This window comes from Magallana gigas, chromosome 3 (assembly GCF_963853765.1).
Source record: "Magallana gigas chromosome 3, xbMagGiga1.1, whole genome shotgun sequence".
NCBI lineage: Eukaryota > Metazoa > Mollusca > Bivalvia > Ostreida > Ostreidae > Magallana > Magallana gigas.
The window spans coordinates 10,593,554-10,617,890 of NC_088855.1; the positions used below are offsets into that span (position 1 = coordinate 10,593,554).

General features: G+C 32.2%; 1 protein-coding gene across 12 annotated transcripts in view; it reads left to right on the forward strand.

The window, feature by feature from the left end:
- Positions 1–24,337, forward strand: part of LOC105339430 (uncharacterized) — a 49,751-nt gene that overhangs the window by 3,086 nt on the left and 22,328 nt on the right. For 3 of the 12 annotated variants that reach the window (XM_066078462.1, XM_066078468.1, XM_066078471.1), the window contains exons 3-11: positions 9,948–9,978; positions 10,232–10,285; positions 12,064–12,087; positions 12,883–13,031; positions 14,660–14,719; positions 20,600–20,638; positions 21,684–21,710; positions 22,387–22,413; positions 23,839–23,883. In XM_066078462.1, coding sequence (XP_065934534.1) covers positions 9,948–9,978; positions 10,232–10,285; positions 12,064–12,087; positions 12,883–13,031; positions 14,660–14,719; positions 20,600–20,638; positions 21,684–21,710; positions 22,387–22,413; positions 23,839–23,883 — 456 coding nt within the window. Of the gene's footprint in view, positions 1–9,947; positions 9,979–10,231; positions 10,286–12,063; positions 12,088–12,882; positions 13,032–14,399; positions 14,460–14,659; positions 14,720–20,599; positions 20,639–21,683; positions 21,711–22,386; positions 22,414–23,838; positions 23,884–24,337 lie in introns of all 12 variants that reach the window. The other 9 variants (XM_066078465.1, XM_066078472.1, XM_066078469.1 and 6 more) reach the window with 6 other exon arrangements.

Sequence of the window (24,337 nt, forward strand, 5' to 3'; positions counted from 1 at the left end):
AGAAATATTCCAAATATTTGCAGTTTACGTTCATTTGCTGTGTGGATGTTTCCAAGGGAGGGGTGCATAAGTGTTTCACAAACATCTCTTGTTTATTATGAATGTAAGAACATAAAACTAGATTTTAATCTGTAAGAGCCTAGTCAAGGATATTGTGATATACGGCCCGGTGAATTGACAAATAACAAATATCGGAATTTCTTTCATCCTGTGTTATATCTTTCATACTTATACCGTCATGAAATCCTTTTTATGTCTTAATTTATTATAGGGGTATAATGTTAACATCAAATGCTCAAAGCCTTTGGCTCTGTCCAATTCAAATAATTCGTTAAACCTTTCAAAATGTTACACGTAATGATACATGTATATACAAGTTGTCTTTCAATGGATGTCATTTCTTATCTCTAGGTTACCCTTCAACAGGGAATATTTTGACTATTACAAAAACAATTTCACGTGACTTGTCAACGAATCTCGTTTAATATATTTAATTTCTTCATATGCGTATTGTTACAGTTAGTCTATTGTACTAAGGCCAACCCATTCCATTCATGTCCATCGTTAGAAAGGACAAGGTCCCAGAATGAAAGGATGATACCCCTAAACAAAGAAAAACATCCCCTTTTATTACAATGAATAATTAAAAATCTGTCGTGATTTGTAAGGTTTTAAAACAAGGGTGCATAATATGCTTATTCATGATTAGTGTTTATAGCATGGATCGTTATTTTGGTGTAATTATAGAGGTATGATTGATGATTTTATATACCCTAGGCCTGAAACAGTGAATTTCTTTCTGGTGTGTAACCCTGTCCTTCCATTGAATAAAAATGAACAGAATGGGTGGACCTTCGTATAATAGACGATATGTACACGAATGAATTAAGTAAATCGAACAAGACTCTCACATATCAAGTGACTCTATTTTATCGCCAAATTCTCATCAATTAGGGAAAAACTTGGCAATCAGAATGTAATCCGTGATTATACAATTTGCAAAAAATGTATATTCATAAATGAAGGTAGATGGCATATAAAATCACGTCGAACACGCTTATCAAAATCTGTCACATTACGAAAGGTTAAACGAGATCACACTGTACATGTGTAATCAACATCAGTTTATAATGGCGCAGACCCACTGGACTTTTGCATTTATTTTGGAAGTTACATATGAACACAGTGAAGTACATTTTCCTCTTGTCACATATAGATAGATTCTGACAGTACATTGATCAACTGAAGGAAAAAATATACCTAAATGTTCTCGTATATCTTAAGGATTTTCAGATGTGGGGTGGGGCTTAAAGTCTACGAATATTGAAACAGTGTACCCCTACCATTAATAATGATTTACATCTCCCATGTTACTGTTCTTTCTTGGGTAAGAAAGACATTCTATAAAAGAACACATGATTAGATCAAAGATTAAGTACATGCACAATAAAAAAGTAGTTCTGAAGTTTTTTTTTTTTTTGCATTTACTGGGGGGGGGGCGTATTTTGCATCATTCTTTTTAGTTATAAATTGGTTTAAAATTCGTCAATAATGTACCTATCATTATAGAAGATAAGACAATCAAAGCCTTTTAAACTAATGAAGATGTGTCAAAACTATTCACTTACAATAAATCGTTTGAAAATTATCAAAATCATTGTAGATTTTTTTTTAAATGGTATATCATGATCATCATGTTTTCAAAATTTGATCTTAAATTACAATTCTTGATTTTTTTTTCTCCTAAAAATTTCGTTTTTACTCCTTAATTAAGTAAGAGGGACTGTGAAAATATCAGAGCTAAATATATTAATAGTGTACTGCTTGAGGGACACATTAAAAACTCCTTTTCTCAAGACCTTAAATATAACTTTATTTAGCGAAACCGTGATATACATGTTCTCTGGCTTGATTGGATTGTTGTTTTAAATGATTTGGTCAAGATAACTGATAACAGATCAAGATAGACAGATATCGATATAATGATTGTTTTCAATTAAATATAAATGGACAATTTATGGTTATCGCCATTCATAGAAATAAACAGACCAGCTTATATGGTGAGGACCATAAATTGTCCACTTATATTTAATCAAAAATGATCTGTTAATCAATAATGATGTATCTATTTTGACTTCATAAGTTAATCATAACAATCCCTCCAGCAATCAAACAAACATTGAAGCTGGGGTCAAGCAAGAAACTAAGACATACTGTTCAAAGACTGTGAATTATCAAAATAGATACTAGGACCTATTTGCTTCATAAAACAAAATAAAAGGAAATCAATAGTTTTCAGAAAATATAATCAGAATGTAAATTTCTGGAATCTGATATACAAATACGTATTATATAATTTTCCACAATTAATTGTAGGGTCGAATACTTTTTTTTTATTTGTTTTGCTTGTTTCTCTGTTGTGAAATACCGGTGTAGTATTTAATCAGACAAAGGCTGTAATTTGTTTTCTTGTGCTGGGTACTGCAAAGCTCAAATAGGCATGTCAGTGAACCAACACCGAGGGATCTAACTAGGGCAAGGGGACCTTGACATACTTTTGTAATACAAGACAAACAATGACGTAACTTTGAAAGTTATAGATGAGATTGTTTGTTAACAACCAACCTATTGTACCATACAGATATAATTTCTTGACTTGAAATATTGTTAAAGTGTCTTATCTATGATGTGCAAACACAAAACTATTTTTAGATAAATCGAGATACATAGGAGAACATTTTACATGCAGTTTGCGTGTATGCTTTTAACATTGTTAATTTAAAAAAAAAACCTTATTCATCATCTGTATGCAGAGGAAATGTGCAGACACAAATAATAAAACCTTCGCTAGTCATGGGTTTCCGATATACCACATTTATTTTTAACCTGAGGAAAGTAGTGTATCGAAAACAGTTGGCTAGCGAAGATGAAATATAAATTCCTGACCAAACACAAAGTTTGATATTAAAAGCCCCATAATTGTATTGTCGATGCTTTGCAATGAAACGAAAAATATTCAACACACGTCAGGGTTATTTATAATAGACCCTTATTTATTCAAGAGTGGTTATTGTATTACACGTCATTCGAAATAATACCCGAAACTGAAGTTACCAGAAGTAAGTCTTACCCAGGGGAACCTGTATTCAGAAGAATTCGTAACCGTGTGATAGAGCGCTGACGGAGTTCTCTAACAGTTTATCAAGACATAACTAATATTCAATAAAGACAGCTTGTCAATCATTTAAATCTCTTTCAAATCATGAAATATATTCATTTGCTTAAAAGCTTGTCATGCTTAACAAAAATGTACATATGTATTAAGATTTCATACAAAAACTGTCTTACTTTTGCAATTAAATGAGAGTCAAAATGGCGACCAAATGGTTTAAATGCACATGTAGATAAATGATGATGCTTCATCTTATTGTGAAAAATTGCATTGTTCGCATTAAAAAGATACAAAACATAGTAAACCTTGGATTACTTTTTATTCATGGCTACATGTTGATGCATAATCCTAATAACTGGTTACTTACATGCACTGTAGTAGGCACAGTTGCTTCGAGGTTTAGAGTTAAAAAGCATGAAGCGCAATGGCTGCATGCAGCAAAATAAATACAAGGGTAGTAACTTTTACTATGTTTTATCAATTTAACCAAAGAACAGTCTTTACCCAAAAAACTATAAAACAAAAATACTCTAAGGGTTGAAAGCATCACAAAGCTAATTCGTCCGAACAAAAAATATTTTTTTATCTGTTACACCTATTAAAACGTAATGAGTTTGTCAAGGTACGAGTTCTGTCACCCGAGTTCTAGCATTCAAACTAAGTTTGATAAAGCAATTGGGTCAACATTGCTCAAATCTTTAAGTTGTTTTATTGTCCTTATATCTCTTTAAAAAATTCTGTGTTTCAGATTTTTTTATCTTAGTTTTGCGTTTTGCTTTCTAACATACTTAAGTTATCAAACATAAATGTTTGTCACCATTTTAAAATGTTACAAAGAACACTCATTATTAAAAGAACTGTATATGTGAACCAAAAATGTATATGTTCTTGAACTGACTAGTTTTTGCCAAAGACTGACCAAACACTGTTGTCAATAACATTTTTAAAAAGCAATAAATAGGAAGTTTGACATCTTCGTTTGCATGCATATTGCACACACAAGACATTTAGTGCAGAATAAGGCCTTTTTAATCATTCAGAACATTTGTAGAACTGCGCACTGCAGACTTCATTTGAACAAATATGAATGGGGTTTATTGTTGTCCACTCCACAACCATTTGTTGAGAAAAAGGTTGAATCTTAAACATTTATTTTGTAGCTTTGACTTAGAATAGGGTACCTTTTTTAATCAGTCGGCATGGAATCTATTTCTAGAACTAGAAAAAAAGTCTTTTCTTATAATTCCTGTGTCTTTGGAGACACACTCACGTTAGATTTTCATGAAAAAATAAAATTCAATTCAAAACAATCTGAATTAAATGTTAAAGACAAATCTATTATACCAGTTCCATGTTTGTTCAGTTAAAAATTGTCTTAAAAAAATTATTCATATATTTTTCAATGAAAATATAACTTCAATGTACATTCAAAGACACAGATATTGCTGGTGCCGACTGATGGCTTTTGAGACCCATTTAAAAGTTAGGAAACCCTATTTTGAGACAAATTTACAACTTTTAATCAAAGTACTGAGAGACGGGGTCTTGAAACTTTGAATTTGTAATTGTCCTTGATTTCCTCGAATATGCTTCCAAAAATTATGAGTTTGAATTAGTTGTTACAATCTAAGTTAATTCGGCTTTTTTTGCAGTTGTCTGATACTTTGTCTGAATCTTACTCAATCCCAGCCTTCATAATTGTAGAAAATTGACTTAATGGTATTTTATAAAAAAAAAAAAAAAAAAAAAAAGACCCCAAGAAATTTTTTAAAAAAATTACTACTAACCGGGAAAATCAAACAACTATATCAAAGTAGATAATTTTAATCATTATATTTATTCAATTTTGTGATCCAAGGGAAAATCCACAAGTCGGCCGGTATCTGTAAAAAAAGTTTTACGAAAACCCCCAAAACTGCTGAATTAACAAACAAAGTGAACGTTTGTACATGTATACCGATAACAAACACAGGCACCTGACGTTAGAAATATTTTTTTTACAATAAGATTCCAAGAACTTTGACAATAAAAAGATTTGTCATGGTCGCCATTTTGATTTTTAAGACCGATTTATCTGACAGGATTTTCTTCAGTTGCGATTCATGCAAAATTAATAGGTAAAAATAAATCCGTTCGCCACTTACTACTTTTTTGTGTAAACTCGTGCATCACCTACAGGAATTACGATACAACCGTTCCTTTCATTAAAAATCATACTCCGAAAATCAGAGACATAAATAAGAGAGATTGTCAACTCCGCCATTAGCGTGTAAATGTTACGGGACCAACCTTACTTTGAGAACTACAAGTGCAACAGCAATCTTGTATAAGTCATTGAATTTGAACCTGATAGTGAACATGAACATGAACCTGTAAATATGTTGAAGCATGTCTAATTTATGAAATTTTTACAAAAAACTCTTTATTTAGTTTTAAAATTACTTTTTAAAAACTTATCGACGTTTTACAAAGTAATGGTAATGCATTACTTTACTCATGTAATGGTAATGTAATGCATTACTTCAAGAAAATTAAGTAATGGTGATAGATTTTGCTTACAATGCATTGTTTAAAATTTAAATTCAATTTAATCAACTAAAGAGCCAACGAACGAGAAGGCAAATTCAGATTTGTTTTTATTTTCTTTGTACACAATTTCTTTAGAGACGAACAGCAGTCATACCGCAAGTAGACTGGAAGCCAATGAAACATCTATTTAATTTGTAAAACATCTGTGTATAACCCGTCCCGATTTTAACTACGGCTTGCGCATGAAGTTTGGTAGTATTAAGGTGAAAGATTGTCAAAATAAAATTCACAACTTTTCAAAAATGGCACATTGCGGTTGGGAACTTTAATTTCGATTCCTCTTCTATTGCTTAATGAGCTCGTACACCAACTGAATCGTCAACGGTGTTGTGCATTCAGTTACGTAACTCATTCCACATTTGAACCAGAGCAAGAATATTTTGATCAATAAAACTATTTGTTTATTTTCTAAATAGAATTTTGTTTATACACGGAGGACTTAAAAAGGTTTAATGCGTGATTTTATAATACATATTTACTGAAATGCATGAAAACTTTCTTCACTATTTTTTAACGCGTAGACTCAATTCATGTGCTCTACGCGTGCCTTCCGGTTTGAGACTTCGGCTGACAGTAAACCAATAGACGGGGTCACGTGACCCCGTCTAAAAATAGGCAGGCTTCGACTTTTTTCTCAACAAATAGTTGTATAGTGGAAACTAATGACCTTCTTTCATATTTTCCAGATTTTTAAACTTTCAAGATAAGCCTGTAACTGCACATAAAATGCATTGTTCAGTTCTTTTATGCGTATTTGATTACCAAACAACATTTAAAACCTCATACTTTTTTATCATTTGACAACATTTTTGGTAAGTTTTCTTAAATCAGCTACAGAGGTTACTGGTCTTTAGTCCAAAGCAATTTAAGAGTCACAATTTAAGAATTAGGGCAGCAACACATGCAGCTTTTTTTAGTTTCTCTGATTAATTAAGTTATTCAGAAAATGGGAAGATGGAATTCGGATGCTTTTAAAATGGGAAGATGGAATTTGGATGCTTTTAAACACCACATTAGTATCAAGTCATTCAAGCTATAATATGAATATATATTAGATTTCAGTTTCATTGTATCTTGCCCCTTGGTATGACCTTCTCTATCAATACAGGTGTTGTCTGCTGGTATCTACGTACGCAGTCCAGAAGTATTCTGCTACTTCTTCATAGGGTAGTGTCACATCACGGCAGTTTAGAATTATTCTGCTGCTCCTTAGTCTGCATAGTTACCACATACCGTCAGTACAGAAGTATTCTGCTGGCAATTAGTCCTAAAATTTTCTTTTTTATGCATGTGTGAATTTTGCAAAATACCTCACCCTACTCCATTTTGTTTTTACATTCGATTTGTCTTGCTGGCCACCGTCCTATTATCAGTATTGTATTGCTATATTTTATGTTTGCTGAATATACCTTTTGATATTTAATTATAACATTTTATGCATGTTCAATTAGTACCATATTTAGCAAAAACGCCTTTGGGCGGGGATGCGATTGGATTCTGGCGTGTATCTTGTTATTTTCCACCCTTTTTAGCTCACCTGAGCTGAAAGCTCAAGTGAGCTATTCTGATCACATTTTGTCTGTCGTCTGTCTGTCCGTCTGTCTGTCTGTCCGTCCGTCCGTAAACTTTTCACATTTTCAACATCTTCTCAAGAACTACTAGGCCAATTTCAACCAAACTTGGCACAAATCATCCTTAGGCAAAGGGGATTCAAAGTTGTGAAAATTAAGGGCCACACCCGTTTGCAAGGGGAGATAATTAGAAATTAATGAAAAATTTCGAGAAATTTTCAAAAATCTTCTTCTCAAGAACCAGAAAGCCAGGAAAGCTGAAACTTGTGTGGAAGCATCCTCAGGTAGTGTAGATTCAAAGTTGTGAAATTCATGACCCCCGGGGGTAGGGTGGGGCCACAATGGGGGGTCGAAGTTTTATATAGGAATATATAGAGTAAATCTTTAAAAATCTTCTTCTCAGAAACTAAACAGCCAGGAAAGCTGAAACTTGTGTGGAAGCATCCTCAGGTAGTGTAGATTCAAAGTTGTGAAATTCATGACCCCCGGGGTAGGGTGGGGCCACAATGGGGGGTCGAAGTTTTACATAGGAATATATAGAGTAAATCTTTAAAAATCTTCTTCTCAGAAACTAAACAGCCAGGAAAGCTGAAACTTGTGTGGAAGCATCCTCAGGTAGTGTAGATTCAAAGTTGTGAAAATCATGATCCCTGGGGGTAGGGTGAGGCCACATTGGGGGGAGGATGTTAAAATTTTACATAGAAATATATAGAGTAAATCTTTGAAAATCTTCTTCTCAGAAACTAAACAGCCAGGAAAGCTGAAACTTGTGTGGAAGCATCCTCAGGTAGTGTAGATTCAAAGTTGTGAAATTCATGACCCCCGGGGTAGGGTGGGGCCACAATGGGGGGTCGAAGTTTTACATAGGAATATATAGAGTAAATCTTTAAAAATCTTCTTCTCAGAAACTAATCAGCCAGGAAAGCTGAAACTTGTGTGGAAGTATCCTCAGGCAGTGTAGATTCAAAGTTGTGAAAATCATGATCCCTGGGGGTAGGGTGAGGCCACATGGGGGGGGGGGGGGTGTTAAAGTTTTACATAGGAATATATGAAGTAAATCTTTAAAAATCTTCTTCTCAGAAACTAATCAGCAAGATGATTCTTTATAATTGTTAAAACTTTGGCTCCAGGACAATTCTTCGGCCTCACAAGAAGGTTCAGAGTTTGATGTAGCTAAATATCCCATATATAAACAATTGTAAAGGATCTTTTTGAGAACTGCAATACTCAACATGTGATATGACTATAAAATTGAAGCAGGCAGCTATTTTTTCATTAGAATCTTTTTGTATTACTGTATTGAGTTATTGCCCTTGATTTATTGATTCTTGATTATTTTAATTAATGCATCCACTGTTAACCAATTATTGTGATGATTATTTTTATACAATAATAAATATTCAATGTATATAAGTTGTTTTGCATAAGAAGTTTTGGGTAAGGCCGGATAAATTTGTTTATTTTTGATTTCCAATTTTTAGATACTATGAATTATTTTAGGTTGGCACATATATAGGGACAGTGTCTATTGCAATTCAATGAGATACTTTTTGGGGTTAAACTTGATCAGGTATGGATAGATTGAGTGTGTGAACATCCGTGCTCTATCTAATATACGTGTTTTATAACCTTCGATACAAAGTGTGCGGTCATTCCTGCCCTGTATCGTATTAATACAAGTGTGCAGTCATATCTGCTTGTATTGTTGGTGGTTGCAGCGGAGCACTAATGTATAGTCATCCCTGCTGGTGTTCAGGCCTTTCTAGCGCAAGTGTGCGGCACTCCCTGCTTGCGTTAGGTTGAGCTGTTGGCGCAAGTGTGCGGTCATCCCTGCTTGCGTAAACGTTGGTACATGTTGAGTTGCGTAGGTGTGCGGTCATCCCTGCCTGCGTAACGTTGAGTCCCTATATATGTGCAGGAGCGGTGATTAAAGTCTGCTCTTGTAAATATTGGCAGCAGTCAGGGCTATCCGAGTTCCAAGGGGGAAAATGGATTTTATTTATACAGGATCTACATGTATTATTGTACATTGTCCAGATTGTTTGTATTATGACTCCATTAAGCTGACTTTATCATACCTATTGTTCCTCAGGTGAGCGATGTGGCCCATGGGCCTCTTGTTTGATGTTGGCATATATCATTGCCTTGATTTTTTTATGTTTTACTATTGGGGTCAGCATATTGCATAATGTACTACTAAAGACTTTACACAGTGGTCAGTTGTTTCGTTGTCTATGCTGACCCCCTTGGTGGTGTATATATTTATTTTTCGTCATTTACTTCAAAAATGACGTGTTCATTTCTAAATCTGTTTTTCTCCCTCTATACTTAACATCAGAAAACTAAGTGCATTTGTCTTGGTTTTAAATAAAATAGGAACATAAACTATATTATGAAATAGAATGATACAAGAACTATTGTTCAGGAGAGATATGTGGCTCATGGGCCTTATGTTTGTTTTTTATTTGTTTTTTGTTTTTTATTTTTTTTAGATTAGAGTTGGTTATATTGCTCTAGTAAGTGATATGGCCCATCGACCTCTAAACTATACCAACATTACCAAAGCTTGGAAAAGATATTGTTTAATGTTAATAAAAAATGTTATTTCTTTTCAGATAAAATTTGTTACGGAAATTTTTATGAGATGTAAGTGAAATTTGTTTGTCCTATTAACTTTTGAATTTTAAAAATATTGATTGCTTAGAATGTTTAAACTTATTAATTAGTTTTTCTTTCTGATAATTTTCAAACGAAACATTTTCGTAGACATTCTTAATCCATATCATGAATAAGTTGGAATTTACGAAAATATTCGTCATATTACAAACTATTGTTTAACTTATTAATAATACATTGATGAATAACCATCTATTAGTCATCTATACACTTTTCTTTGAAGGAAAACAACCTTAACACAAAACATAACCCCAAGAACCACCAATGCGGGATCAAGGTATTAGGCTTTATATATTTAGCTTATAGTCAATATGATCTTTAAAAGGTTTGTTTAAAGAGACATTGTGACGCCCAAGACAATGATGTATCAAATATCAAATTTTGACACGATTTCCACATATTTTATATATCATATGAAAAGATTAGCATTTGAAAAATTGCGGTGTTCAAACGTTAATAAATCAAATTAAATAGAGAAAATGAAATAAAGCGTTAACCTAACACATAAATATTGAGTTTGCCTTCCGTTTCATAGCCATGCAAGCGCCGGGAAAATGTAAATAACTGCAACATGGTATAGATCATCAACCAGCGGCCTCTCAGTGAAACCTGATGTCTTTAAGAACTAAATACATATCTAAGTGCATATATCTCAAAACAGTCATCGAATAACTTGAAATTTAAATTCTTGTTTCAGTGTGTAAATGCCATTGTAAATATTTTTAGACAGCAATTGGAACCACGTGACACTCAAATTAATGTCCAAAATAACTCGTTTTTTTTCATTGTAATTTCATCAAGAGTTTTATTGACTTGTAAACGGAAGGTGATGATTTATAATTCGTGAAACTTTCTGTATGATTAAATTTCTTGTATTCTTATTTCTGTTGTCATAGTCAAAAAGTAAAACATTGTTTTAAAGTCACCATGTCAGTTTAATCATTATGGGCTTTATTAAGATAAACGGTATTAAAAACATGCTTGATCACAGCATTTTGCACAGTTTACCAGTTATCACGTTAATCTTTTAGATTCGTGTGCAATATTAAAATTCAGTATTCATTAAGTTAAGTTTGACTTTCAACTAACATTAACTTTTTTTCAACAGTTTTTGGAATTGATATGATGTATGGGAAGAAACAGGCGGAATACATTCTTCAAAAAAATAAATATAAACACTTTGTTTGACTAAATACGAAATTAGTTATAAGATCGAATCCGTATTTTATGAATTATACATTTTTTTTCAAGGTTCGTTAGGTGTCTTGATGATAAATAACTTGATCTTCTCTCATAACGAACTTTGAAAAATCTTTTATAAGTGCGTTTACTTAGTCTCAAATTTAACGCACATTGAAAAATAAATTTCAAAGTGCGTAATTATATTTCCAAGAGCATTGCCGCATTTGTCCTACTTCAAAAGAACTTTTAACATTTAAACATTTATATTATCGTTACAATACACACAACTTAAATTTTCATATTGTACTTGTCGATTTCACGTACAAGCAATTAATTTTTTGTCCGAAAAAATATAAAGAGACAGTTAAAAAAACACTTATAGCAGGTTACACTTTAAACTAGTCTAAACATATACATACAATTATATAGGATCTCCTGATAATAATACAATTATAAACTTGTATAATGAAAAATAAAAACGACACTAGATCTTTTGTAACTTTTTTTAAATATTATCTTTCTTAAATCTTTTTACACTTATAACTCGCCTCTTTGGACAGAAGGGGGCATACTATTGATTTCTGTTTAACAAACATTTTTTTATGAACATTTTTCATTTAAAAGCGAAAGAAATATTTTCAATGTGATGCTCATTTCTATTAACTAAAGTATATCTAATATTGCAAGGAAATTTATTCCGATATGTCGCACCTCATGAATGCTACCTGTATGTGAATTTTTTTCATACCGGGGAGGGTTTTTTCCACCATTTAACATACAGGGTTTTTTTTCATGATCTTGTGTGTTGATGTTTAACACTATGCGTTGAATTTATTAGCTGTTAACGTAGATATACTGTACTTTAATTTGTAGAAATGGCACTCTTGTAGGAGATAGGTAAGATATTGATATGCTTAGAGAAATTACATGAATATATAATCATTGCTTTCATTCATATGGCACAAAATGGCTCATGTAACCTACGTTTGTATTGCTAGCCGTGTTTGTTCGTCGCTTATTAATATTTCCTTGATAAAATGTGTTTGAATTTTTAATGAAACAATCTGGATCAAATATCATGACCGAATGGATCATCCAAAGCAGAGAAAAATAGAAAACACAGACAACACTATATAAATAGTGCCTGTTTGGGAGGGTAACAGTTGAAATTGACACCCCGAGAAAACCATTGTCAACCGACGCGAAGCGGGGGTTGACAATGGTTTTCGAGGGGTGTCAGTTTCAACTGTTATCCTCCCAAACAGGCACTATTTATTTTGTTATACTGAATGTCTTAATTTTTTAGAAAATTTTACTGCTTTTATATAGGAATAACGTGAATTCCACAGCGAACCATACGCGCATAATTTTCGCGCATGTAACAATTTGTAATGTTACCCGTTGCTTAGTGCGTTGCTAACGCTGAGGGTAATAGAACGGATTATGAACTGCGTCTTAACCAATCAGATTTTAGTATTTAACATGAAACTATAACAAAAAACTTTGTGAAATTAAAGACATACATACTTTTTTTACATAATGATGTTTAATACATAAGACAACTTTTTTGCACATTTGTATGTGGGCCTTATGGGTAATTTAATTAATTGTAAACAATCAAGCGTCCTTAACAATTTTGTTAAAATCTCATAATGCTTGTTTTTACATTGTTTTATTTTTCTTACTTTATAGACCAATAGGTGGTGATTCAGTGTTTGGGGCTGGACTGGCAGTAGCAGTGGTGTTCATTGTGATCATTGTGGTTGTGGTTGTCGTTCTGGTTGTTTTTTATGTCACAAACAAGTTTGGATTCAGAAAAAAAGTACAACAACTCTATACAGGTACTTACATATTTAATAAAAATGTTGATAGTACAGAATAAATGTTTTACAAAGCATTTGAAATTCACTTTCAAACATTATTACTATTAGAACATGCACCATTGCTGAACTTTGTACTTTGAATTTCGAGAAAATGTTTTATTTTCTACATGTTTTTATTAAAACCATAAAACATGGGGAATAAAATTCAATTTTGACGTCATTATGGATTTGTCATTTACTATATCTATACCCTACGGTAAATTGAATCATATAAGACCTTTGCTAAGTATTTGACGTATCTATTAAATCTTTCTATTGATCTAATCAAAATACAAGCTTTTTTTTTTTAAATTTCTAATATATTCCCATAGTCTATTTTCAAAAGCTGATAAAGATATGTAGAGTGGATGCCCTTGTAAAAAGAGGATAAAGACAGAAGTCTGTACGTCGAACTTGTATCCTGGCGTCATGAGTTTCCGATACTCGACCACCGAACGCTTTCTCTAATGACTGTCTCTTTAGTTAACACTTTTAAACTAAAAGATCCCAAACTAAGAACAGCTTTACAAGATGTGATACTTTTAGCAAGTAAATATGTCATCAGAGGTCTGACAATATGTAATTTTAGATACTGTCAAGTGATATTATAGTAAGGGTTTTTGGCAATTTTAGTGATTTCAATTAAAGTAATAGTGAATGTTACCTTTTGAAGTCACTTGGGTAATTTTGTGATTTTAACCATTTCAAGCAGCATAACTTTAGTGGTATAGAAACAATATGAGATTTCGTACGTCTGGTTTTCCAAGTAATTGAATAAATGACGTCATTTTGAGATACAATAAAGTCTCTGGTAAACATCTAATATAATCATTAAGGTGTCTCACTTCACCTAGACTTATACTTTATATCTTTTTTTTATAGTAAACATTCGTTCAGATTAAAATTATTTTTATCATCATTTTTTAGCATTTTTGATGACCTTTTTTACATTGTGATGTCAATGTAAATATTCCTTATTATTTTGCCGGCAACTTAACAGCGTTTTTGGATACATGTAAAATGGCTTGTGGAGTTTTTGAAATCCATTAAATTTCAACCCCTTTTAAAAATAATGGGTGTCAAAATGTTATACCAATATTTATAGAATTGTAGAAATTTCTCTGCAAAAATATCGAATCTGCTCTCTCTTATTCTGAGAGAGAGAAACAGAGAGAGAGAGAGAGAGAGAGAGAGAGAGAGAGAGAGAGAATTTCCGGAACCATTTAATTCTTTCAATGATGCATTAGTTTGTAACCATGATATTGGGTTTTGAAAAATGTGTTGCTTCTTGTTCAGTTAGTAGAAAGTTGTGCTTTATGACACTGGCTGTTAAAATTCTTGTTTTAGACCTCAGACAACGTTTCCAACACAGTGGTCGGACAGATAGTCATGAAGAGTCAGAGAAAGGTAGGGTTTTGTTTAATATCCTCTCAAGAGCAATTCACTATACAGGAGTAATATAAATTAGGTTTTACAGCTGTTTTAAGTGATTAAAGATGGCATTGTTCTGCTCTTGTATACGTAAATTGCATTAAAACAAGTATAGAACGTCATATTTATTGGGTTTTTTATCTTTATGACACTGGCTGTTAAAATTCTTGTTTTAGACCTCAGACAACGTTTCCAACACAGTGGTCGGACAGATAGTCATGAAGAGTCAGAGAAAGGTAGGGTTTTGTTTAATATCCTCTCAAGAGCAATTCACTATACAGGAGTAATATAAATTAGGTTTTACAGCTGTTTTAAGTGATTAAAGATGGCATTGTTCTGCTCTTGTATACGTAAATTGCATTAAAACAAGTATAGAACGTCATATTTATTGGGTTTTTTATCTTTTGATAATAGTTTTAATTATTTTCAGGCAGAAAAAAGCCAATTCAAGATATGTTTACATGTTTATTCTCATATTTAAAAGATGGCCGCACATCCCCCTTAATGTATATTACCGTAAAAAATATTCTTTGCTTTTACTGACACAGAAAGCCTTTATGACAGATTTGACCGCGCTCCGACCGAAAATATCAGCTCACAATATTCAAAGAATGATTCCTTTATACTTATATTTATATATTTTTCAAATTTCTACCCTTTTAAACAACATTTTGAAACCACTTTTTTCAGGTAGCTCATGCATTGCATTACTACGCCGCGCAGCCAACACCGTTTTTCGGATATTCTATAAGACACGCCCATTTTGTGTTGCTCAATTTTTATGCAATTTTTGGGCTATAGGCTTCAAAATAAAATCGTTATATTATCAGAGACAAAGACGGTAGAAAAATGTAAATATTCAGAAATACAATACAGTCTTTTACCTATATTGAAATTGAGTAGGAAATTTGTCTCCTTATAATGAACAGGGCCAAAACGGCCATATTGTGTCTAATTACGTTAATGTACTACATGTATGTGTTTAAAAACTTTTTCTACCGATACTGTATTTTTAGAAATACTTGCGTTCATGTTCTGCATTATCTACATATTACGGGAACAGAACAGATGTTTTATATTAGATATTTAAAGCTGAACACCGCTCGTAAACAGTAACTGTCAGCCATATATACCTTTTAACAGTTTAAAACACCGGAATTTTGGGATAAACAAGGTCACATGATATGTAAATGAGTCTGTCCCATCTGCTTAATTTCTTTATAAACATTTCGTCTTTTGTACCAAGGCCTATTTATTTTCACTATTTGAGGGGACAAAGACCCAAACCAGAACGAAATTCACTGTTACTGTGTGTACACAAATCATTACAAGCTCCCAAGTATTTTATTTTTAGGTAATCAAAATTTTATTAGTCATATTCAGAAAAACTTTACATTGCCTACAATGTTGACTTTTTACCAAAAGAGATTTTGGCTTTCAGTACTTTTAGAAATTTGGTTGTCCTTTTTGTAACATTATATTAATGCTTACTCTTACTAACTTCTAGGAGGTTGTTAAAAAGAAAGGTGGTATTAGACATCTTCATATTGTGATATACTCTCCATCAAAATTCACGATAAAATCACGTACTATTTTATTTATAGTTTATCCCCAGAAATATCTCCTAACAGCATATAGCAATGGATTTGGGTGCTAGCTAGGACTCTGAAATTCATAAGTTCGAAACACACTGAGCCTTTAATTATTTTTCCCTGTCCAAGCATTTTTAAAACATCTATTTGGTCAAATATTGTGAAATTTGAAAATTCTAAAACTTTAAAAGTGTGTTTGATCATAATATTCTTTAAATTAAATATCTACATTTGCACAATTTGGAAAAAATCGAAAAAAAAGAAAATATTCGTCGGTTAAAGAGATGAAAAAATCAAAAGAAATGCCCAGTTAATGAAAAATATTGCAAGGGCGCAAGATCCTGTTTAATAGTTGTCTTTCTCTTTCATTGACCTGGTCTCACATATTTTTGTACCAATTTTTTAATTAATAAAAATCACGAGGAAATACAGGAACAATTCTAACACTAATTTTGTAGATATAAGGTTAGATATGCTTATTATAACGTTTGAACCTAACAAATTATATTTTTGAGATATATATATATATATATATATATATATATATATATATATATATATATATAAAGCACAGAGAAATTCACTTTTGTTGGAGCTCCACCGTCCACCTCCACCGAGGCTTGAACTCACGACCTCTGGAACCCATTCTCCTAGCAGTGAGAGGCTACCGCGCTCCCCACTCGGCTATCTAGGCAAGACAAAAATCTTGCTTTAGATGACGAACGGAACCTAGCGCGCTGGCCACGCACTACACAGTCGCTTGAGATACAGGTGGAATACAGTTAAACGAGAATTTGAGAGGATCGGAACGAAACACATTGCAGAGATACACACATATATAACAATCACAAACATTGCAAAAACTCTCAAATTGACATACACTAGGCAAAATTGCTAACGCACCACCTACTATTCTTTGATTGTTTTTGATCTGAACGCAACAAAGATTGATTAGTATATTATTTTAACAGTTGATAATAATACAGAAAATGAAACATCATTTTTGTAATCTTATTGACCAGTTGCTTTAAGTACTGTTTATGAAATATTGGTACCCCCTATTATGTGAATCACATATCAATATCAGGTGTGGGCTCCATTCGCTCGTATAAATGGGATTTGTCTGTCTTTTTGCCTAGCATTTACGCGACGCTTTGGAATTCTTGCTCGGTCCCTCACATATACGGTTTGCGCAAATTTCCGGTACAACCTTGCAATTGACGTGTGGTGCCTTTTAAACACTTTGGCTACCTTAAACGACATTTTTTTATTTGATAAGCATGCTTTGTCATGTTTCAGCAAATATCACCGGTAGTCGTACAATTATTAACATTTTTTCTAACCTCACTAAAGGATCATTCTGCAGAGACCATACCAACTGTCCTGCCACGCTCTTCTGCGATCAAAAGCGACTTCCCCCGTCGGGGTTTTAGCTCACCTGAGCTGAAAGCTCAAGTGAGCTATTCTGATCACATTTTGTCCGTCGTCCGTCTGTACGTCCGTCCGTCTGTCCGTCCATCCGTCTGTCCGTCTGTCTGTCCGTCTGTAAACTTTTTACATTTTGAACTTCTTCTCTAAAACCGCTTATCCAATTTCAACCAAATTTGGCACAAAGCATCCTTAGGGGAGGGCGAATATAAATTGCAGAAATAAAAGTCCGATCTGTATTCAAAGCGGAGAAAACCTTGAAACTGTAGAAAAAGGAGGTGCATTTTTAAAAATCTTCTTCTCAAGAACAACTGAATCCAATTCAACGTAGTTTAGCATAAATTATCCTCATGGGAAGGAAAATATAAATTGCAAAATTTAAGGGCTAATTCTGATTCAAATCTGAGTTATTACGAAAATAATAATAAAGGAAAGGCGTGTTTCAATCAGTTTAATAGCTTCGGGTTCGGCATCCGGTAAAATGGGTAGGCAAGACTTAGCCTGGGCAAAACAAAAGATTGGCAGTTATTAACCCCGGCTATTATTTTGCCACGGCCCGGGTTTGCATACCCATTTTACCAAGACTCGTTTTCCATACTTCTAAAGCGAGGTTCTTTGTTTAAAGAAGCCATGACATTATACGAAAAAGGGTCGAACTGACTATGATGAATTTGCTTGTTGTGCAACAGCTCGCGTATAAAGGGAAATCTTTGAAACATGCAAAATATATTGGTGCCGATTTTGTGAAGTAAATTGAGGCTAAATATTTCAATGCGTTGACAGTTTTCACACATGACGTTGGTGTTAGCTTGTTCTGATTTTCGTTTCGTTTTCATTATTTATGCTTTGTTACCTGGGAACTATCGTCTGTATTTCGTGATTTTTACGTATCAAATCAAACAGAGACTTCGGTAAATCAAACAGTTAACTGTTTACCTGCGCAAATTAAGCAAAATCTGATGTTTCAAAAAAGTAATGAAATACAATTCATTCTATCGGTAATTCGGCATTATCTTTTGCGTAATGGTAGATTAATGCAATAGGCTTTGTTGAGATGCTCGGCATTTTTTCGAGTTTATTCAGTTTAAATAGAGTTTGATATCGCTGACGGAAATATGTACATGTAGGTATATACATGTATATATATGATTCATTTCGAAAAAATAAATTGTGTTTTTTATTTGTTATAGTGCTTGTTTCTTGTGTTTAATTGTTTACAATTTCGATTTACTAACCATATTTGAGTGTTAAGCTTCGAATTATAAGCAAGAAACAGAGATTTGCTCACAATTCTATGTTTGTACACAGATCTGAAAAACTAAAGATTAATAAAGTAAAAAATTTGTCAATACTTATTAAGAAAATTTTCAAAGTCTGTTCTTCCAGAAACCAATTTTAACAACTTATTGTATTGTGAACTTAACCTTTTTAGCTCACCTGAAAGTGGGGCCACACTGGGGGGGGGGGGGGTCGAAGTTTAACAAATGAATATATAGAATGAATCTTTAAAAATCTTCTTCTCAGAAACTAACCAGCCAGGAAAGCTGAAACTTGTGTGAAAGCGTCATCGGGTAATGTAGATTCAAAGTGAAAATCATGACCCCCGGGGGTAGGATGGGGCCACAATGGGAGATCCAAGTTTTACATAGTAATATATTGAGTAAATCTTTAAAAATCTTCTTCTCAGACACTAATTGGCCAGGAAAGCTGACACTTGTGTGGAAGCATCCGCAGGTAGTCTGTTCTTCCAGAAACCAACTTAAACAACTTATTGTATTGTAAACTTAACCTTTTTTCGTCATTATTACTCCTAATGTACATTTGATCCTTGACTGTGTTTGTGTACATTTGTATAAACTGATTTTGAACCTCAAATGCCAGTGAACTGGTCTTGAGCAGAGACATCCTCTCAAATTGTCGTTTAACTGTATTCCACCTGTATCTCAAACGACTGTGTAGTGCGCAGCCAGCGCGCTAGGTTCCGTTCGTCATCGAAAGCAAGATTTTTGTCTTGCCTAGATGGCCGAGTGGGGAGCGCGGTGGCCGCTTACTGCAAGGAGAATGGGTTCCAGAGGTCGTGAGGTCAAGCCTTGGTCGGGGCGGATATGAGAGTTATTGCAATGTTTGTGCTTGTTATATATGTGTTTATCTCTGCAATATGTATCGTACAATTTGAGAGGATCGGGGTCGGGGCGGACGGTGGAGGTCCAACAAAAGTGAATTTCTCTGTGCTTTATATATATATATATATATATATATATATATATATATATATATATATATATATATATATATATATATATATCTATATCATTCACTATGGGCAGGTATATGTCAATTTGAGAGTTATTATATATAATATTTTAGTTAAATAGCAATTATAAACAACAATAGATATGATGACCCGTATATAAATAAATACATTTGTTGTTTTTAGTGATACACAAGTATGTGTTGTAATTAAAAACAAACATGCTCCTTTGCAGAATTTGTTCCCTCATTTGACTTTCAAATCATCCACTGCTATTGCTACCAATAACGTTTTAGATTAAAATCATGTTAATTACAAATTAAATATTAAAATCAAAAACATGTTAAATCTAAACATATCCCCTACCTCTCGATTTACTTCCAAAGCAAGTCTTTTACTTCATATATTTTAACATTGGGCAGTTTAATATTCTTCATACATACATAATTTAAGTTAAAATATTATATCTGCTTACCTTTTATTGTAAATCCGTCACGTATGAATGATCGTGTGCTGCAGGTGACATGCCAAAAATGTATGCCAATAGCAAGGAATCAGTATATCATTCACATTTTCCGTACCAAACAGCTAATAATTATTGTTAGTTGAAATCTTGACACTTGACACAAAATTGACAAATGTTCAAAGCGATTTGGGGATTTCATTCCTCTCTAATCTCTCTCGCTAGAGGAGTTCAATTAAACAGTGTATAGATTTAATGTACCAAGACAAAATGATATAAATCCGGAACAAAATGGTGTTTGAAACAGATGTCAGACATATCGTAACGATGTAGTATTCCATTTTAAGAATTTAAAGTGAGGTTTAACTTTTTTATTTAACAGATGCTGAAAAAGATGAAATAGAAGTCTTACTGCATAATGGTAAATAGTGATATTTTTTTTTACGCCAAGAAAAAGAACTATGTATGTTTATTTTGGATTAAAAAAAATCAAGCAAACAACAGTGCTGCATTTTGTGTGATACGAATGACATCAATAAAGTGAGCCATGTCTAGTTTACATTTGCACTTTGTTATACTGTAAACCATATTTTATCAAACAATAATTGTTGCTACACTTGGAACTAATTAAACAGTTACAGCAAAAAGTACTATCAAACTAGTGATGTATTTTGTACTTGATATTAAGAAAATGACGAAGATATCAACGATTTTTTTTTAAAAATGTTTATAATTTCAAGCCATTGCTCTAAGGATTCCTTGTTGTTTATCTTAAATATCTTTTGAATTACGTTTCTAAATTTTTTCCAACTTATTCTGAACAAAACTGATGTGCTGACCAAGTGAATTTTCTCTACACAAGATTGTAAATAGAAAACCTAACAAAAGAAAAGAGTGCTCTAGAAGCTAGCTGGCTTTATAAAACATGGATTGGTTGACTGTAAAAACAATTTACATATGTGTAATCACAGGACTTTGATGTTAAAACATGGCTGACCAAATTTTATAACTTATAAAGCTATCCAGCAAGCTATTGAAAACTTGACATTCATTAATCATTGATTTTCATAAATGATATTGACCTTCAAACTTTAGGTCATTTGTTTGGCAAAGGTAGACGCTCTCATCCCCAGTGGTCCGAAGTCTATATGTTTGATAATAAAAAAGAGTTGAAAGTCGGTCATTGTAATTGTGAATGCCTGCAAAACAAATGTACACTAACTGATCATCTGTTGATCACATTCCATAATAAATCATTGTTTGATATATAAAAAGATAAGTTAAAAACGTAAGTAAATTGTACTTTAGCCTACTAATAAAAATCCAAGTTGCAAGAATGTTTGTTTTATATGGGTTTTAATATAACTATAAGTTAAATATAAGTACATTATAGATACATTTCTAAGTATCCAACTTTGCAACATATCGTTTTATGAATAATACTTTTTTTCTTGGTAAAATTTCAGATGACACGAAGAAAGGAGCCAGTTTTGGTATTATATTGATATATTCTAATAGATAATAATTGAATCTATTTAATCATTAAAAGCATACATAAATGAGTCAAAGTAAAGTTGCATCTACTACATATAAGTTTTTCTTTTCATTCTAAGCAGATAAAATCAAGCCAACAAATAGTTTTACACATTTTGATTGGGCTAATAGCTGTATTGTATGATATATTTAGCCCTTGTAAAACTACAATGTTTGTTTTTCACATATTACCTTTTTCCTTTATGAAAAAGTCTTATGTAGATATTTGCTGCCAAATCAATTTATGTTATATATTTACATAATGAAATATTTTTTAAAAAGTCAATTATTTCACGTTATGATCAATTTTATTTATAAACTTTGCAGAAATTTACATAGATTTTTTAAAAAACTCATTTTTTTTACTAAACTCAATTGTAGAAATTTCATTGAAAAGGAAAAATTTATTTTTTACAATGGCATATGAATAACTCATAATTACAGGACCGTTAAAGATTTTTTATGAATTACTTTGGAATTTATAGAACGATACTGCTTTAAGTTTTTTATTGTATAACACAGGCAAATATTAATGCTATTCTAAATTGTTTTGGTTATATATCTGATACAATAAATTAGAATATATTAGTTTAAAAAGAGGTTTCTTGATTTATAAACTGTTTCTTTAAATTGCAGATGACTTAAATAATGGAGCCAATTCAGGTATTTTATTTGAATTTTTATCTGGCGATAATCTACCAATCAAATCTTGCCTTGTATTACTTGTAGTCTAACGTCCGTCTTACCGAAATGTGTCGTTCAGTATTTTGACGTTTATTTCTATCAGTCGGGGTTTATTTTTTCACTTATTGTCATCATACTCGTCTGAATATTTTCAATTATGATAGACTATTTATTCACAAAATGCATTTCTAAGCAGTATCGTTAATTTTATATACTTTGAAAGCAGCTTAGGATTTTATTCAAAGTCGTTTCAGTTAGCACTGTGTCGCCTTCAAAGCCGACTAAAGTCGAAACATTTTCTTGATAAATAATAAAATTATTGACAAATTTAAATGTAATTTTCATTTTAATATTTTTATTCGAAAGGTACTTTTCATTGCAAATTTCATTTCATTATTTTGATTTTAACTTTTCGTTTTTGACATTGCACGGAATGTCAAATTTATGATCTAATATGCTTTCATTTCATCTATTTAATCTTAAACAATAGCATATTTTAAAACATAATTTGAATGCAAATTACTTGAACCACATGTAGGACAAGTTTTTTCTTCCTGTGTCTTCGATTAACTGATAAACGCTACAGGGGACAAACCTCGTAGATAGATATACTTGTTTTAATTTTATATTGGAAAGTATTTGATATTACAAAGCTTGTAGGCTTCTTAGGTCAAGTTGAGTTAGAGTTTTATATTGTTGCTCAGATAATGTATCACATTGTGATTTGATTGGCAAATGAATCAAAATTGACCTTCAGGATTTTAAAATCAACATCGATTTCATACTATATTTAATTAATGCTCAATATCCAACTACAAAGTTTACATGTTAAATCAAGCTTTACAAATACTCTACAGTGTTATTCTTGAATTTAGTACATAGTTATTATAGTATCAAAATTTCAAATTAAAGAAGAGTTATCACATGTATTTCTTAATCTATATGTTATGAACTTTACAATGAAACTAATGTAAAACTTTATTTGCTAAATACACATGATACTTTGTTTACTTTTTTATTTATAGCTCTTACATTTATATATTATTGGTTTAAAATCTGATGCCATCCTAAAACTTGATTAAAATTCACAGCATGGAGCTCCGTTATCCAGTCAAATTAACTGAAAGGTCTGAAAAGATAACTGAATGTCAGGGATATGTATTTTCAACCGCCCCTTTTTGTTACTTTCAGTCACATTTTAGTCAACTGGTTAAATGAGAAAGGCAGATATTTGTCCTGCGATTTATTTTTCAAATCAGCAAACAATATATATATTTTTAGTATTGTTTACTCTAATGTTCATTTACCTGTTTTTTTATTGCACATGCACTGTATTATATGATCAAAAAACCATTGCATGTGAATTTGATAATAATATTTTAGTAATATTTATGTGCTTTATAGATCAGCCAATTTATGCTAAACCTGAAAAGACTAAAACAAGAAAAGGTAAATTAACAAGATCTATTCGAATTTTTGTTTAGTTGGACTTTTTAGCTCACCTGAGCTGAAAGCTCAAGTTAGCTTTTCTGATCACATTTTGTTCGTTGTTCTTCTGTCCGTCAGTAAACTTTCACATTCTTCTTCTCTAAAACCACCCGGCCAATTTAACCAAATTTGATACAAAGCACCCTTATGGTAAGACGAAAATAAAATTATGAAATGAAAGACCGATCTTTATTCAAACCGGAGAAAACCTCGAATCTGTTGAAAAAGGAGGGGTGCATTTCTTTAAAAAAAAAAATAATCCTTTTCTCAAGAACTACTGAGTGAAATGCAAGGTAATATTCATGTAGCATAAATAATTTTTATGAAAAGAAAAATATAGATTGAAAAAATGATGGGCTAATTCTGTTTCAATTCTTAGTAATTTACGAAAATTATAATTAAGAGAGAGAGAGAG